Source organism: Panicum virgatum, chromosome 1K (assembly GCF_016808335.1).
Source record: "Panicum virgatum strain AP13 chromosome 1K, P.virgatum_v5, whole genome shotgun sequence".
Taxonomy (NCBI): Eukaryota; Viridiplantae; Streptophyta; class Magnoliopsida; order Poales; family Poaceae; genus Panicum; species Panicum virgatum.
This window is the reverse complement of record NC_053136.1, coordinates 17,755,614-17,774,069: the sequence shown is the minus strand read 5'-3', so window position 1 is coordinate 17,774,069 and position 18,456 is coordinate 17,755,614. Positions and strand designations below refer to the sequence as shown.

Here is an 18,456-nt window from a genome sequence, read left to right as displayed (position 1 = left end):
ATTAACTAAGACATCATAGACGTCTCATTACCAAGGGACGTGTCCGTTTTTCGCACTCTTATGTTTGCTTAATTTTGACACCCAAATCCTCAACAGGTGGATCAACGCGCCACTTGTACTAGCATCAACCTGCACCACGTCCACAGGTGTCACGAGCTCATCTCCAACCAACCGTTTCTTGTAGTTGTCTACTTGACCCGCAAAACCCAAGAACGGGGGCAAAATTCATACCCGCATCTGTAGGATTCACAAATACGACGCAGGTAACAGAACCCACTGATTCCACACTTCCACAGTTCCACTTCAATCCTGTGCACAATTCTGCCACTAACAGGTCACAGGTCACGGGTTGGTTGTGGGAGCCGAGTAGCAGAGCAGACTGCCCTGAGTGAGCATCAACCGTCAAACATAAAGCTAAGCAGTGCCACAAAGAATTAAGGATCCATTGTCCAAAGGTCATTGCTGCCAGCCTCAATGGCCTGGTCTGGCCAATGGTGTGGTGGTTTTGAGTAAGTGGAGCTGTGTAGTAGGGACTGGGTAAGTGAGTGCACAACTTACAGTGAAGATGATGGCCACCAGGAATACAAGGTGATACAATCTACTTCGACAAATTCGACCTCAACAGCATGTATGTTCATATGTGAAGTTCTGCAGTCCACTGGCAAAGTTGGGGTACACCCTGAAGACAGGAATTAAGTGCTGGAATTAGCCTACAAGTGTCCCTTGAGTTCGAATGAGGAAACGCATGTGCTCTGGTATACAATGTTGATCCCTCCACACTGCAATCCGGCAAGCAGCAGTTGTGCAGCTTAACTCTTAGATTCATGCTGAGTTAAAGCTGATCACCAATGGTACTGGTACCAAAAACAACTACAAGGCCGCCAAGGTGGTGAAGCTGATTGGAGGGCAGGTGGTGCATGAGCCAGGGCTATTACCAGGAGAACCAGTATCACGTATGTTCCTCTGCTTCAAACTGGTCTACAAAGAATGTTTTTGTTGAAACGTAGGGGTGCAAATTGGTGACCTAAATTAGGTGCACCTCCAACCCTCTTTAGTTCAAATATTTGTGCTACTTTGGGTCACCAATTTACACCCCGTACACCATTCATCTCTTGTTATGCATTTGACAACACCGACTTGCCAAAGAACTGGGGTAGCCTTGTCAGTGGAATTGTTTCTGTTCACTTTGGTTCATTAGCTTGTGCAAATGAGCTCATAAACCCTGCAAAAAGATTGCCTCAACAATAAGAATAAGGGTATATAGAGACTTAGCCAGCTCCAGTTGCAAAATTACAAAGGGATGCAAAGCTTAGACTGATGATGCACCAGAACCAGAACTATTAATTTGATCTTCTGCTGTGCAGATCTTAGATAAGTTTTAAAATTTAAGTAAATTGGTCAGTGCTGAATTTAGAATAGAGCAGACTTGTCTTCTAGCCTTAAGAAACTAACAGAGATTCCTCCACTATTACGTATACTTCAAGTTCTTAAAATTTAAGAATGTAACAGCACTTCTACACTTAATAGGAGACAAGCGAAGCAGCATGGAATCAAATTGAAATACAGTATTTTGAACACTAGATGGGAGGATGCAATCATGCAGATCATCTCAGTGCACTTCAACTTGGAATGAACCAAACTGCTTCGAAGCCACAAAGATGGAAACCACCAAGCAACTACCATTAAGCATGAGAAAATCTCTTAATAATTATGAGAAAATCTCCTAATAATTAATGTTCAGTTCATAGTACAATCACATTTCAAGGAAATTCATAACCATTGGCTACAAAATAGCCACAAGAAAACAGCAAAAGATGGTAGAACTTTCTCATAATATTATAAGCAGTCCATGCATGCCTCCCATTCAAACAAATCACATGAAAAAAACCACATCAATGCCAGGAGTACTGCATGACATATGTTGATGGTTTACCTCCTCTCGAACAGATTGGTGTAGATTGAGTTGCAATAACCTTTATCCTGAGCCCTTGAGCTGTAGTATGTAGCTCTTGAAAGTTGAATATAGTAACAGGGATGAACAAGCTTGATCAATTTTCACATGCCTAAGCATTTGTTGGCAGATAGGCAAACTGGTGAAGCAGCCAAAACAGTCAGCAGTTCATGCATGCAAACCAAATCATAAATTTCCTAGATTCCTCTTCGGAATCTTTGCATGGTGCGATTTAGTACCATACACATTGGAAGCTGCAGCCAATCCAAGTCGAATATCATGTCACCTTCTGCGAGTAAATTGACAGCACCAAAGTGAAATATGGTCAGAAAAATATTACTGAATTACAATTTCAGTTAATTGTAACAAGTGTAACAAATAGCAACACCAAATTGTCTTACAAGTGAAACAAGTTGCATGTCGCAAACTGGGTAGAGCACACACGCACTGTTCCCTTCTGCTGGCTCCTAATTAAAATGAAAGCAATCCTAGTGAAATTCCCGAGTTTCCTTTAAGCATGGAATACATGCATCATTATTATATTTGGAAAGGACCCTGAATCAACGAGCCCAGACAGATGAGGAGTTACAATGTATCCACTTGTATAAAATATTGGAGAGAATAATTGTTGTATTCCTCCAACCCTAGAAGGGTGGGTATATATAATACCTATACATGAGCCTCTAGATAGGCCTTTATACACATGGGCTCAATATACTCCAACACCCCCCGCAGTCTGAACTACCGGCGCAGCGGTGTTCAAGACTGGACAACAAGAAAGCTAACACCCCCCGCAGTCTGAACTACCGATGCAGCGGTGTTCAAGACTGGACAAGAAGAGAGTACAAATAGAGTACAAAGAGCAAATAACCCCCTCCCCCCCCCCCCCCCGGAACCACAACTACCCACCGGCTACGTTGAGGCTGGATCGAAACTCCGAGAAGGTCGAGGAGGGCAGCCCCTTGGTGAAGATGTCAGCAAACTGGGAGGTAGTCGGGACATGGAGTACCCGAACATCACCGATTGCGACTTTGTCGCGCACAAAGTGTAGGTCGATCTCCACGTGCTTCGTCCGCTGATGCTGGATGGGGTTGGTGGAGATACACGGCGCTGACGTTGTCGCAGTAGACGAGCGTGCTCTTGGCGAGCGGGCTGTGGAGCTCCGCCAAGAGCTGTCGTAGCCAGGACGCCTCCGCTACGCCGTTAGCGACAGCCCGATACTCCGCCTCGGCACTGGAGCGGGAGACAACCGGCTGTTGCTTGGATGACCAGGAGACCAGGTTGCCGCCCAGGAAGACGGCATAGCCGGAAGTGGAGCGACGAGTGTCCGGGCAGCCAGCCCAGTTAGCGTCGGTGTAGACCACCAGCTCAGCAGAGGACGAGCGGTGAAGCACCAGGCCGAAGTCCACAGTGCCACGGACGTAGCGGAGGAGACGCTTCAGCGCAGCAAGGTGTGACTCCCGGGGATCATGCATATGGAGACAGACCTGCTGGACAACGTAGGTGAGGTCCGACCTGGTGAAGGTGAGGTACTGCAAAGCACCAGCCAGACTCCGGTAGGCAGTAGGATCAGCCACCGGATCACCCAGATCAGCGGACAGCTTCGCCTGAGTGTCAACAGGAGTGGAGCAGTGCTTGCAATCAGTCATCCCAGCCCGCTCCAGGATATCGAGTGCGTACTGCCGCTGGTGCAGGAGAAGACCAGACGGGCGAGGCTCAACAGTGACGCCCAAGAAGTGGTGGAGCTGACCGAGATCCTTCATAGCAAACTCCTGCTGCAGAGAGGAGATGACACTCTGAAGCAACCGCTGACTAGAGGCTGTGAGCACAATGTCATCAACATAGAGCAGCAGATTGGAAGTCTCATCCCCACGGCGGTAGACGAAGAGAGACGTATCAGACTTGGCCTCAGTGAACCCCAATGTCAGCAAGAACGTGGCGAACCGAGAGTACAAGGCCCGAGGAGCCTGCTTCAGTCCATAGAGACTTGTTGAGCCGGCAGACCATATCCGGGCGACTCGAATCCACAAATCCCGCTGGCTGATAGCAGTAGACAGTCTCTGACAGAGTGCCGTGAAGAAACGCATTCTTCACGTCCAGTTGGTGCACAGGCCAAGAGCGCGAGAGCGCAAGCGAGAGGACCGTGCGCACCTTAGCGGGCTTCACGACTGGGCTGAAGGTCTCATCATAGTCCACACCAAGCCGCTGAGTGAACCCCCGGAGAACCCAGCGAGCCTTGTAGCGCTCCAGTGTGCCATCAGCCCAACGCTTATGCGTCCAGATCCACTTGCCAGTCACCACATTGCAACCAGACGGACGCGGCACGAGGTCCCACATCTGGTTGGCAAGAAGAGCCGCGTACTCCTCTTCCATCGCGCGACGCCAGTGAGGATCCGCTAAGGCGGACAGAGGAGGGTACCGGAGAGACCCGCGGCTCTCCCTCGGTGGCGGAGAGTCGCGGCCTGAGACGCCATCCGCCGAGTCACCATGGGATGGATATGCCGAGGATCCCGATGGATGACTGGCGGGTGGTATACCTCCGGCTCGGCTCGAGAGGGAGCCGGAGAAGGCGGCGGCGGCGGCGGCGGCGGCTCCGGCGTCGCAGGAGCCTCCGGAGCAGGAGGCGGCGCCAGTGTCAGCGCCGAACGACGCCGGTACACCTGCACCGGCTCAGCGTACCGCGCAGGTGCAGGTGAAGGCACCGGGTCCGCGCGCGGCACGACCGGAGGTCCGGGGACCGCGCGTGGCGCGACCGCGCTCAGCGCAGCATGGATCACCGGAAACGGTGCCGGCGTGCCAGGAAAACCTGCAGGAAAAGGACAGACAGGTAACGGTGTCTGAACCACCGGGTCAGTCGGAAACAGACTCCAGCTCGGGGTCAGGAGAAGGTGTAGAGGAGGTAGAGTAGGGGAAATCCGACTCGTCAAAGACGACGTGTCGGGAGATCAAAACGCGGCGAAATGTGAGGTCAAAGCATCGGTACCCCTTGTGGTCAGGGGAGTACCCGAGGAACACACAACGAGTCGAGCGGGGCGCCAGCTTGTGAGAAGCGGTGGCGGAGGTGTTAGGGTAACATGCACACCTGAAGACCCTAAGGTGGTCGTAGCGAGGAGGGGTACCGAAGAGCGTGGTGTGGAGTGGGAGCAGGAGAAGCAGTAGACGGAAGGCGGTTGAGCAGGTAGGTGGCGGTGTGGAGGCTCTCAGCCCAGAAGCGCGGGGGCAGAGAAGCCTGGATCAGAAGGGTGCGCACGACGTCGTTCGTCGTGCGAATCATCCGCTCAGCCTTGCCGTTCCGAGGAGAGGTATACGGACAAGACATACGTAGCTGAACACCCCAAGACAGGAAGAAGGAACGGGAGGTGGAGTTTTCAAACTCCCGCCCGTTGTCACACTGGACGGCCTTAACGGTGAGGCCGAACTGAGTGGACACCCAGGCAAAGAAGTGGAGGGTGGGGAAGGTCTCAGACTTGGCGCGCAAAGGAAACGTCCAAGAGTAGTGCGAGAAGTCGACCACCACCAGATAGTACTTATAACCAGAAAGGCTAAGTACAGGAGAGGTCCACAGGTCACAGTGAACAAGGTCAAATGCATGCGTCGCATGCGAAGAAGAAAAAGGGAGCCGAACATGACGACCGAGCTGGCACGCATGGCAGAGGGGCTCAGCAGGAGCCCTAGTACCAGGAACATCGGTACTACGACTGAGCTGAGTCAGAACGTCGCGGCCAGGGTGACCAAGACGGCGGTGCCAGGTGGTGGAAGACGGCGTCGTGGCAAAAGCGGCAGACCAAGACGGCCAGGGCGAAGAAGAAGACGAGTGGTGCAGCGGAAGAAGGAAGGCGAAGGGTGTAAAGGGGCCCCGTGCTGTCACACCGGAGTAGTGGACGCCGGGAGGCCGAATCCTTTACAGTGAGGCCAGAAGAATCAAACTCGATGGAACAAGAATTGTCAGCTGTAAACTGACGAATGGAAAGAAGGTTATGAACCATCTGAGGAGCAACAAGGACATTGGGAAGACAAAAAGAGCCAGGAGCAGAACCCACGGCGGTGACAGGAAGGCAAGACCCATCACCAATCATGATGGAAAAAGGACAAGAGGGGTGTGGGGGTCGGACAGAAGAGAGGATACCGGCATGTGGGGTGGAGAAGGGCCGCAGCGAGAGCGGCGTCGGCCTGCTGCCCACGGAAGGCGGCGGCGGAGAGCGGCGCATCCACAGGAGGCATCTCGAGCTCGGGCCACGTGGGATCGGCGGCGGTGGGCTGCTTCCCGGCGGCGACGGCGCGGTGGGCGGCCTGCGCGGCGGCCATAGGCCCTGCAGCCCCCGTACCCGCGCCAGCAGAGGCTGCGTCGGGCAGGGGGCCCTGCTGGGCGTCGGTGGCGGCCGCAGCAAAGGCCCCCGGGGGCGCCGGATCGGGCCCGGGCGGAGGTGGGAGCACCGGATAGGCCCCACCCCCCGTGTCCTCCACGCCTCGTGCGCCCGCAGCAGCCGAATCGGCGCTCGCGGGCGCCAGGACGACGAGCGCGGCGGCGGGAGGCGCCTGGAGCAGAGGACCGGGCCCGCGCGGCACCTGGAGCAGAGGATCGGGCCCGCGCACGGCCTAGGCGACGCCCAGAGCAGCGTCGGTCGGCGGCGGCCCCGCGGCGCGCGGATCCGGGTGCGCGGGCCAGCCACCTGCCCCCAGCGCGACGCGCGGAGCCCAGGCGCCCGCGGCCCCGACGGCCCCCGCAGGGGAGATCCAGGCGCGCGGAGCCCAGGCGCCTAAAGCAGAGTAGCCGGCGGCGGCGCCTGATGCAGAGGAAGAGAGTAGGGAAAGGGGAGAGGGAAGGGAGGGGAGGAAGGGGCGGCTCCGGCGGCCGGCCATCTCGCCGGCGGCGGCGGCAGCAGACGGTGGAGAGGGAGAGGTAAACCTAGGCTAATGATACCATATTGGAGAGAATAATTGTTGTATTCCTCCAACCCTAAAGGGTGGGTATATATAATACATATACATGGGCCTCTAGATGGGCCTCTATACACATGGGCTCAATATACTTCAACATAAAATAGTAATACAAAATAGATTGCTGAGATCCCTAAGCACGATCCATATTATCCACAGATGGAAAAGAATAATAATAGACCAGAACAATAAATGATGCTGAATTCATAATCAGCACCAACCAATATTTCTGGTTGGTAGTAATCACCTCAAGCAATACAGATGTCCCCATAAAAACCCGACAGCTATTTTCAACAATTGCTTCATGCATCAGGAATAAAAGCATTTAACTTTGACCAGGATTCTTCCGAAAACCACATCAGGCAGCCTACAGTAGCAGATATACAGGTCACTATGAAATTCAGAATGAATATGAGTGACCCTAATAGAACAGCGAACATAAGTTAAGACATACAAAATTATATAGCCTATTTCCATCTTACACTTAGACCAAGAAAGCATTGGAGGCAAAAAAAAATGACTAGATTACCAATAGTTATTATCCATGAGCATATCTTAAATGCATGCATAAAAACAATGCAAAGTAAAAGGAATGTAATTTTTTGAGGGATATAGGAACCAACACACATATTTTTGCATGGGAAAGTGGAAGGAACCTTTATGTTTATATGAACAAAATCTTTAAAGATATACACCTTATTATAATTTTGAACAGTGGAAGCAGCATAATCATACCGAACGTATGGTTCGAAGAACACAGGAAAAGAACAGTTTTGAGACAGGAAAATAATCATATAGCAGTTCTAATAAACTTACAAAAAAAAAAGGGATGAATGCCACAAACAAGGTCCCTTTTATGCTTTCGGCATTATTTATACAGTTTCGAAGTAGGAAACTGACAATGTAGCAGTTCTCAAATAAAATTTATCAGAAAAAAACAAAGGAAAGGTCCAACTGTCATAAACTGTTCCTTTTGTCAGTTTGTGTTCTAGGCCATCATACTCAAAGGTTAGACTGTCACAAACTACATTCCTTTCGTGTTTCTAGCAACTAATTTTATACTTACCCCAGCACATTGTGGACCAAGTTGTTACCATGCCAATAAAGTCCCAGGAAAATATTGGCTGTCTGGTTGGTGAACAAAATCAACACTTAAAGTCTGCCAAAAAGAAATGGAATTACAAATCAGGGATTATATAGTTTTTAATACATGGCTATCAAAATTTCATATTTTTTAGTGTCTCGTGTCATTTCTCTTTACATTTGCCCTCATGTTCATTGTCATCCTAAAGCAGGTTCCATGAAAATAACAGTTCAAAATAAGTGGTTGTTTAATACTAGCCAAGTATTAACCATTCTAAAACCTCAGTGTCATACTATGAGCAATAACTGATTACAGTCCAATTCTTGTAATGAGAAATATTTGACAAGAATTGGAAGGGTGAGGTCAGGAATAGTCTTCAAAGATTAGCCAAGATTTAGCAAGAAAATGGACTTGACTTAAAAGCAAAAATGGAATTGTACAAGGGCAAAAGCTAAGCTACAAAATTATGTTAATATATGATGCGCTTCCAGCCAAGCATCATCTTACTCCCCAAAAGGGTATCTTCCAATATCAAATGTTTTCCCTAAATGTTTTAGTCATTACTGTGATTAAATTACACATAAGCTAGACATGGACGCTTCTATAAAATCTAAACAGCTAGGGTTAACAATTTTACGAGCCATTAAGAACTTGCAAATTTCTATTCAGGGTGAGCTGTCCTTCCAGAAGATATTCAAAAAAAAAAACTCAACCTGCGGAGGGTATGACGGCCCTCGGGCATTTGCTAAGAGAGGACCTCTCACGCAGTTAGAGAAAACCCCCGGAACCCTTACCCCACCCTTACAGAGGGGGCCGGCGGGCCGGGACCACTTTCCATATGCTTTGGCGTGTAGGCAAGCGAGGGGTTTTTTTTTTAACCTTAGCCTGAAATTCGCTCTCACCGGAAGTCGAACCTAGGACTTGAGGAGTGCTACTGAGGACACCTAACCAGTCCGGTTAGGCACCCATTCGCTAATAACGAGGCTTTTCTTTGCTAATAGGAAACCTCCTAATTGTAACAGGAAATATTTTGTACATACTAACTGCTCCACAACATAGCAGTTTGAAAAAAAAAAGAAGGTTGTCTAATGCTAGCAAAGTTTTGCCATGCTAAAATATTAGTGTAACATAATCAGTAATTATTCAAGTTTTGGCAAGCAAATGAAATTGGGTGACAATAAAAATGGAATGTAACAAAATTTGGGAAGTAACAAATGGAGGCTAAGTCTGGTCAAGCTACCAATTTTGGTTTAGGAACTGGGCTTAATTCTCAAATATTAGATATTTTATATTGAAATCAATGTGTTTGGGCAACATTCAAAACAGCAGATATCAGATCATATCACTCCAGCTCATCAAAACATATTAGAAGCTTGGTTTTAGGAAAGTTCAGATTATATGAACCGTGACAGCTAGGAAGTAGATATGTTCAAAAAAGAAAAAACAGCCTGTTACGACCTCTTTGTTTCGCTTCTCAAGAAGAATTTAGCGGGGACATCTTTAGACAAAAAAGGAAACTTTGACAAAATATGGTGCAATTATCACCTGTTCTGCATCATAGCAGATCTTATTGTTTAATGGCAACCATGCTTACATGATAAAACATGGGCAATAACCAGCTGTTATAGCTATATTAGGTACATGCTCACCAATTAGCCTGATTGGGCTACCAACAGACTAGGGATACTCTTATGTGCATTTTTGTGTCCTAAAAAAATTCTTTAAACATGCCTATTTATTTTTGTGTCCACTCTACCTTTTAATTATATTTGGAATATTCGGCATCTTAACTTATTTCTTTTTATTCAATGCGCTTTGCAGTTAATTTTCAATTGATTTTGGATTGTAGGATTTGATCTGTTGGCCTAGCTCAATCACTGCGTTTGTTTTTGAACATATTTTTATTTGATATCCCTGATACTTGTTCAGCGCACCATAAATCATTGTAATAATCATTATAACCTAGCTTGCAAGCATCCACAAAGTACAAGGATGCAACCTTATGTCCTTAACCTACTATATAGAGTACTCAGAAAACTAAACTTGCCGCATGTAAGCAGGGAAAACACCAATACAACTGTCAACAAATACCCTGAAGATGCAAGACATAGTAGCATCGAAGGTAATCTCACCAACTGTTTACTGAATGTCCCCCATGTATTTAGGAATTAAATACTCCAAAGGTTAAATGTGGTTAGAAGGCCCAGGACTGTAACTTCCACGAGTGTGTGGATCGAAGGACCCATGTGTTTTTGAGATTGCTGCAGTGTTCCTTGTAGCATCAACACGGCCAAGTGATGTGGATTGCATTAATGCATTATCAGGACTAGCAGCCACTCTCTGCAATGGAAAATGGGGGGGACATTATTACCAAAAAGATATGTAAATTATACTAGGCCTAACAGGTAATAATTTGTAAATAGCTATGAAGAAAACCAGAATGCTTGTTAAATTAAAATAGTATAAGTCGAAAGCCAAATATATGCTAAAACTTAAGAAAGTTCAGCATGATCAACAATAAGAAAGTTCAGCATCATCAACAAGCAGAGAGGTGAGCGCTACATTTTTATTGTTGAACCATTCAAATCCGCTTCCCTCTCTCAAAAGTGCCTCATGCACACCTCATGGAGAGTCACACTCAAAAATCCCTTCCAGTATTGTTCTCAAATATGGTAAGAGGAAGCACACAATCACAAAAGCATTTACATAGCAAGCTACATGTTTCTCTTTGCCTTCTCTATTCTCAATAATCACAGAAAAAATCAGGTGACAAACTCATCGCCCATATCCAACTACCATATGCATGCACTAAACACACTCACAACTAACATCACTAACATGTGCACCATGCACATGCAGATGTTATAACCAATCCTACATGCTAGGGCCAACTGACCTTTTATCCACTACAGCTGAACTCATGGCACACACTAATGACTTATCTGTGCTTAGATTGCTTCCCAAGCAACTCTGCATTCCAGCGTGCACCACACATCTAGTCCTACACTTGATGTGTGCATAGTCCCATGCATACAAAGATGACTAAGTACATCAAGTTATATCCAAAACTTGTTAAATAAACTTGGCTTACCAATCTATCATGATGCAGATTATTTGAACGGCTATTTTCAACGCTGGGCTTCAATTGCATTCTGATTGCCGGGCGTTGCTCCGCTTCAACCAGACCTGAAGCTTCAACCGGGCGTACAACATTAACTAAAAAAAGTATATATTATAAACATTCAATGTAACTGTAAAATGCTGTACTATAGAAGCTACAAGAAAGTGTATATTATCGTAACAAATTTTCAACAACACAAAATAGAAGAATTACACAATAAACAATTTAAATGCAGCAAAGAAAGGAAATGACTAAAAAAAAGCATACTATTTTTTATACTAAATGGAAAATAATTTGTGCGATCTGCTACCTTTGTGCTTGTCCACATTCGTTGTAACTGGACGGCTGCTTACACCCGCATCTTGCTGCCATTTGGTGCGAGAAAAATTAGGAAAGGTGCTAAAACATGCTTCATCGCAAATATAACATTGGGAAAAAATACATTCAGTTTATTGATTGCATCCAATCGTATTAAAATGTATTCCTAATTACTTTCTGAAAACCTTCAGCATATTGCAAATAAAATTGATTAAAAAATGTTAACTGAAGTAGTACTCACTGAGCATCCTTGTTGAGCCTTAGCCTTCTGAGATTGCTTACACTTTAACAAAGTCCAGTCGTAGACATAATCGAACTGATAACCTGGCGAAGGCAAGATAATAAACAAGTTGTCAAGCTATTTATTATAAAAGACTTGATGGGATTTTGCACACTAGAATTTCAAATGTTATACCTTCACGGTCAAACAAATCTCGAAAGAGCCGTCTCAAGAAACTATAATCGGGCCGCTGATCAAATGTCAGAGAATGGCAATAGTGGAAATAGGAAGCAAATTCCACAGGATGGGATTTACATAAAGCCTGTCATTAAATAACAAACACCCATGAGTGCTCTTCCAATCAAAGGAGTAAACATTCATAAATGTAAAACATGTTACTCAAGCAACCTCAATAGGAGTTGAAAGCTTCTTCTCACTTATTTTGTCATACTTTTGTTTCTTCGTGGCTGCTTTCAAGCCCTGCCAAGGAAGGCTGAACACAACATATGGTTAGTAACACCAAATCCATTAATGTTTCATACACAGGCACGAGGATACATCAAAATCAAGATCAACAATAATTGGCAGATTGACCAGTGGTATTCAGATGAAAAGATTGATGTAAGTCAACTGTACGACTTATTTTGCCTATAACAGTATAAATAATCTCCAACGGATGATTACTTTATGTTCAACGAGTTGCAGAAAGACATGGTTTTCAGTAATGCCCACAACACATGCAACATTATTCTGAGATGATGGTAAGATAAACACACTGTACAGGGATCATTAACAGAAAACCATACCTTCCCCTGAGGAAATACAGAAGAACGTATCCAATGGATTCCAAATCATCTCTACGGCTTTGCTCTGGTAACAAGAAGTGATAATGATGCCAAATGAAAATTCTAACAAAAAAGGGGCCCATAACTATATTCAGTAGTCTATGAAACTTACTGCTGCAATTATAGTGTTATAACATACATGTACAAAATCCAATCATTCAAGACCACACCAAGAGATAAGTATCAAATAGACTGACTGTATTACTCACCAATCCCAAGATGAGTGTTGCGACTAGCATAGCGAGCTGTGCCTGTCAAGTTTTTATTTTCTCTGCAAAAACAAGCAAGCACATAAGATAAACATGTAATACCACAAATCTGAAATGAATAAAAACAGAGAAACAAAAAAATGATAGTTCAGGGAGAAATATGTGATTCACAATTTTGGCTCACCTATAAGGTATATGGCGATTGGTGGTTGAGTCACGATATCTCTTGGCGAGCCCAAAGTCAATGACATAAACCTGAGAGTTTGGCCACAATACAATCACGATAAACATTCATGTTACCATGTAAGTGTCACTAGCAAACTGAGTACAAACCTGATTAGCTTTTCGACCAAGACCCATGAGGAAGTTATCAGGCTTGATATCTCTGTGCAGATAGCCTTTAGAATGCATAAATTCTATTCTTGTTATCTGCCGTAGTAAATGAAAAAAAATCAGCTCTAGCTAACCAACACACAAGGACATGATATTAAGGTTAAACTAAGGAACAGAACACACAAGGACAAAGTTAAGTGTATGCCAACTTGTGTCACAGTTTTGCTTGAGGGCGATCCCAAACTAGCTAGTTGTGTGTAAGCCACTTGAATTCATGTGTGCCATTGGCCGCAATTTGTGTGTAAGCCACTTGAATTCATGTGTGCCACTGGCCGCAATTTGTGTGTAAGCCACTTGAGTTTGAGTGTATGCTACCTAGTGGCACATACACGAAGGCAACTGAAGCATCAGTGGACCCATACACAAGTTGCAGTGGCATAAGCAAGAATAGCAAATTTAGGATGCTGTGTGAGTGTGGGCTATATGGAGCAAAAGAATCACAGAAAAGCATGTTTGCTGTTGCAGCACGCGTAACCACATTCTATGATGGTGTCCATAGCAAAATGTGAAATAGTCCCTCCCTCACAGAACTTATTTATGGTCGTTGAGACCTTTTGCATCAACTGCTCAACTTAAGTGCACACTTCATCAACAATCTCTTTTGTGGGAGAAACTTTTTTTTTAGACAAAAGATTTCCCCCGCTTTATTAAAGAAATAAAGCGTACAAGAGTTTTAATTATGGGAGAAACTTATTTAACATTAATTTTAAAAACATGTATTGATTTATTGAATGGCTGAATGGCATGAAATGAATTTGCAAATTGAAAACTTGGTGCAATGAAATCTTCTACCCCTACGCTCTGAGATATGATAACAGTGGCAGAGCACCGTAAAATATAGCACCTCCCCCAGGAAATAAAATTAGGTGGTTTGCATCTTTCACAACTTCATCACCATTAGCAAATTAAAAAAAAGAGTTATTACCATCTGATCTGCTAGCATCAAGACTGTCTTCAGTGAGAACCGCCGGCCACAATAAACAAAAAGATCTTCAAGGCTTGGTCCAAGCAAATCAATGACAAGAATATTTTCATCACCATCAATGCCACACCATTTGATGTTTGCAATACCAGCTACATGGAGTCAAAATAGCAACAGTTACAACACATAATGGTATAACAATCAGTAAAGTTAAATCTGCTTGTAGCTCAAACACATACTCCCTCCCTGAAGAGCATTGTATAGTTTGGCCTCATATAGCAACTGCGGATGATTGGTTTTGCTGCTTTCCTGTATATAACAAATGCAACATAAATTCCCAAAGAAACCAGACAAACATAAATTTACAACATAAATTAATGTATATTATGAGTAACAAACTCCATCCACTGTAACTTCACTACATAATAACTACTTACCCAGTCATAATAGATGTAATTTTACTGAGATGGTTTTGGATTCATTTTATTTTCTAAGGAAAATTTTTGCACCTAATTCTTCTATTCATTGCTTATAAGTGAGAGGCGAATACAGTCACATGCAGTTAACAGGGTAGATTCTCCCTGAAAAACTTAACTCCATCCTTGTTATACGTGCACCATGTTAGATAGCTCAATTTTGGATGGGGGACTATGGCAAATTCCTTCTTGCCAAACCAGGCCAAAATGAAATGGAAATTGCTTGGACAAGATACGTAGCTGGCACATAACAAGAATCTTATAGATAATTGCAGTGTGACCTAGTCACCAACTAAACGTCATGCCGTCATGGCAGTTGGGAGACAGATGCGAAGGGCCTTCACATCAATGAATCTGAGAACAACAAAGGGAGAATCAGGTCAACAGTAGCACCACTAATGGCCCCCGTTATGTTTTCTGCCATAAACGGTCAACAGCTGGATCTTTCTCCCTAGATCAGATGCTGCCACTAGTCACATAGCCACAAATGGTACTACTCTTCACAACTTGACGATAAGCCATAGCGGCAGAAGTAGAAGCTACCATGAGACAGTGAGGCACAAAAGGAAGGAGTCTAGAAGTGGTGCAGCAGACAATTTGGAGTTGTAGACATGCAGTAGGTACTATGGCATGAAAATATCAGGATAAGGAAAAAGAGAATTGGTCTAGAGTAGAGTAGTGGCTCAACTAGTGTTGCTCTGTTGTATGATATATGTGATATAATCCGAATCATTTTGCAACCCCAGCCACCTAGACTCTTGTGTGTACTGACAAACAGTTGGTTCTATACCTAGCTGGAGCATCATAAACCCATCCATTTAATTCAAATGAAGCTAACTTAAATTCCTAGGTACTGCTACGGCAAAATAGAATGTTGTGCAAAGACAAAGAACAAATACATAGCAATGCAGGTATAGAGAGATGAATGAATAGCATGCACAATCCCGAAACAGTAAGAAAATGTTTGACATAATAAGATGTCATCAAGCAACAACTTAACAAAGCCCCCATAACTTCTAGAAGAGAAATAAACCTGTAACGCATTACAGCGAACCTCACAACAACTGTACAAGAAACATTGCTAAATACTTAAAATAAAGAGATCAAGGATACATAAAACTGCATCATTTATATATTTGGGAGTAAATTTCCCAGACTATATAAACATGTGGCTGATGGTTCTGCCAAGCACCTTAGCTCAAAAGATAGCACACTAATAATGGAATATTTGGCGATTAGTCTAGTACTCTCAATGTCTAGAGCTGTTCCCTACCATATAAATGTCGAAGACTGTCTACTTAAAAAGTTATGTGTAGCATTTATAATAACAGCTACCCTCCATGCAACATAGTACTTTCCTGTTTCATAGGGCCACAATTCAATGCAAGGCACTGGGCATAGTGCAGAGTAATAATCAATGATATGAAGTAGCATAAGAGAAACTGGATAGAGCCAGAAAAAAAAGAGATTCATAACATCGAATACAAGATCTTTTACCATGGCTTGTTCCATCTATGAGCCTAAGTAGAACAGTGGTGGCCAGAAAATTATTTGAAATCACGATAGCCGTTGGAAAATTTGAAACCAGAATATCCAATACAGAGCAGTGTTTTTAAGGCGTCCTTAAGGCGTCACCTAGGCAACAAGGCGGTGGTGGCTCGCCTCGCCTAAGAGGTGTCGCCTTAGTCCACCTTAGCCCCCCCTAGACGGCTCGCCTCGCCTCACCTTAACGCCTTAAAAACCATGATACAGAGCCTTGAAAACACTGATCTATAAAACCAGTGGACAACAACACAAATGTGTGTTGCCCAGTTCTAATAGTTGTAATCTCTAAAAGCAACAATCAACTCAAAGCTTCTAAAAGTCGAGCTGCACAGGTATGCACAACAAGCTGCAAGGAAACCTACAGAACACACAGCTTCGAGTGTCTAAATGTCGAATCCGCACTACATAATTATCCAGCTCCACCACAGAAACTATCGCATCCCGCGATCGGTGGCACCGGAGGCCGCTAAACCCTAGACGAATCCCAACAAAATCGAAGGAGAGCGGGGGAGGACTGAGGAGGAGGCGCTCACGATTTTGACGGCGACGATCTCGTAGGTGTCGACGTGCGTCGCTGGAGACAACGAACAGCGCAGCTCGTCAGATCCAGAATACCAAATGACGCGAACAACGGGGGAATAGAGATCGGGACCGAACCTAGGTAGATCTCGCCGAAGGAGCCGCTCCCGATCTTGCGCCCGAGCTTGTACTTGCTGCCGACGATCCGATCCATACCCTCCGCCTAGTCCTCTCTCCCAACTCACCCCGTCTCGGAGCCGCGTCGTCGGGTGGACGGGGGGGGGGGGGGGGGGGGGGGGGGATAAACTAGGGTTTGGACTGCTGCGACGAAATGGGGAAGGAAGAGAAGAGAGGCGAGCCAAAGCGGCGGGGGGTCAATGAAGCTTCTAGAAGATCGGAATTGATTTGGGGGGGGGGGGGGGGGTGCGGCGTTGCTACCCCAGTTCTCCGGGTCACGGCCCCCCGACCGCAGTGTGCCGTCCCGCTCCCGGACAGAAAGGCTGAGGCTGACATCATCCAGCGGAGTTGGCCGAGGGTTTTTTTTCACAGTAGCTTTATTAGCTTTATTACTTGGTTTAAAAAAGACTGGTTAATACCCCTCTTCTTCTTCTTCTACATATAAAGACCATTTGAAATTAAATCAGAACCATCTTCTTCGCATCATGGCTCATGTGTCCCAACAGCAGTGCGTGGGAAATTCTGATGACCCAAGCCGCGAACATAACAACAGAACAATAACAATAATTTTAACATGGATCACATAATTTTAAAGGATTGCATTAAATCGAATCTGAGAGGGTTCTTCCGAGTCACGACTCACATGTGCTAAGGATCCGTACTCTTTGTAAAAGAAAAACTAGCTACTCACAAGATAATTATTAAATAACATGTATGATGTTTTATAAAAGCTTTCTTGGCTTGAAAAGTATAAGATGATGCTTCGAATAACTGCTCAAGGCACTTTCAGAAGGAAATTCTGGTGATCCGCAAGCATATCAGCAAGATAATGCTAGTAGTTCTTTAAAATAGCGTGCTTGGTTTTAAATGTGTGCTCTTGTTTTAACATAATAGAGTTTCGTTGTCCTATGCTACCCAAAAGATATAAAGTTAATCTAGGGCTCGTCCATGAGTAGATACCATATCAGAAATTTGATTTAATGGACTTAGCCCGCAACATGATCTACATGCATTCATTCAATTACACGGCTACAGGATCAGGATGATTTCACTCTTACCGTATGAGTGTTCATTTCTTCTCTTTCATGTAGAATAAGGGACAGTCCTAATATTTTGTTCTTTGGAAACAAGTTGAAAGTAAGTCCCACAATGGACTAAATATATATTAAAATAAACAAATATTTATAGTTTGTTGCAATAAAGTTCATCCATTACAAGGAACTTCGCATTGGGCTTTTCAAAAAATTTATTGGCAGTAGTAGTTTAGCGCAAAGGAGTGTCGGTCCTTTCATGCATCAATGGCATAGATTGTATTCTTTGGTCTTTGTCTTTCTTGTAAGTCGTCCTCCATCTCCACCTCTTCATCCTCTTTTCTTCTTCCTTTTCCCTATATTTTTCCTTCATCTCCCTCCTATGCTTCCAATGGAGTTTTTGGGCGGTAGGGGGCTCCAGCCCCCCTACACCCCCCCTAAATTGCTCGAGTTTACTCGCAGCTTTTGATGAGCTACCGCTGTAGACAGATTGTGCCGCAGGCTATAATCCACCCTCCTCTTATTCCTAAAAACCTCTCACATCTACCCTTTTATTGGTTAGCGAGGCAGCCGCAACTACAATCGTCATAGCGGAACACTCCTATACAAATATAAGATTGTCTCTACGCTCAAGGTCGTTTCATTCGCTTTAGTATTTGAGAGGTTAGGATTGTTAATAGGTGCTAACACCAACAAACTTTCATATA

General features: G+C 44.8%; 1 protein-coding gene across 15 annotated transcripts; it reads right to left on the bottom strand.

Moving 5' to 3' along the window:
* Position 1: 1 nt before the first annotated feature.
* LOC120697920 (casein kinase 1-like protein 4) lies at positions 2-16,947 on the bottom strand. 15 transcript variants are annotated; one of them, XM_039981402.1, is made up of 19 exons: positions 16,680-16,947; positions 16,556-16,596; positions 14,241-14,310; positions 14,005-14,153; positions 13,020-13,115; positions 12,871-12,941; positions 12,687-12,748; positions 12,439-12,502; positions 12,041-12,125; positions 11,828-11,954; positions 11,654-11,736; positions 11,405-11,459; positions 11,065-11,159; positions 10,106-10,313; positions 7,956-8,048; positions 7,137-7,256; positions 2,353-2,418; positions 1,934-2,240; positions 2-1,222 (listed from the first exon to the last, which is right to left on the bottom strand). In XM_039981402.1, the coding sequence occupies exons 1-14, from the start codon at positions 16,753-16,755 to the stop codon at positions 10,158-10,160; spliced, it is 1,230 nt and encodes a 409-aa protein (XP_039837336.1). In that variant the 5' UTR covers positions 16,756-16,947; the 3' UTR covers positions 2-1,222; positions 1,934-2,240; positions 2,353-2,418; positions 7,137-7,256; positions 7,956-8,048; positions 10,106-10,157. The 15 variants fall into 15 exon arrangements, with proteins under 15 accessions (XP_039837336.1, XP_039837321.1, XP_039837249.1 ...); XM_039981387.1 differs by having other exon boundaries at positions 11,065-11,165; positions 16,680-16,917; XM_039981315.1 differs by having other exon boundaries at positions 2,353-2,506; positions 11,065-11,189; positions 16,680-16,916.
* Between the last annotated feature and the right edge of the window lie 1,509 nt (positions 16,948-18,456).

What these genes read in the sequence shown, in the direction of transcription:
- LOC120697920 (XM_039981356.1), bottom strand. Translation starts at nt 16,755, where the DNA reads ATGGATCGGATCGTCGGCAGCAAGTACAAGCTCGGGCGCAAGATCGGG. An exon ending in TGATGCTAGCAGATCAGATG is followed by an intron (nt 13,116 to 14,004) that starts GTAATAACTCTT and finishes TTACTACGGCAG; the next exon opens with ATAACAAGAATAGAATTTAT. An exon ending in AATCGCCATATACCTTATAG is followed by an intron (nt 12,749 to 12,870) that starts GTGAGCCAAAAT and finishes TTGTTTTTGCAG; the next exon opens with AGAAAATAAAAACTTGACAG.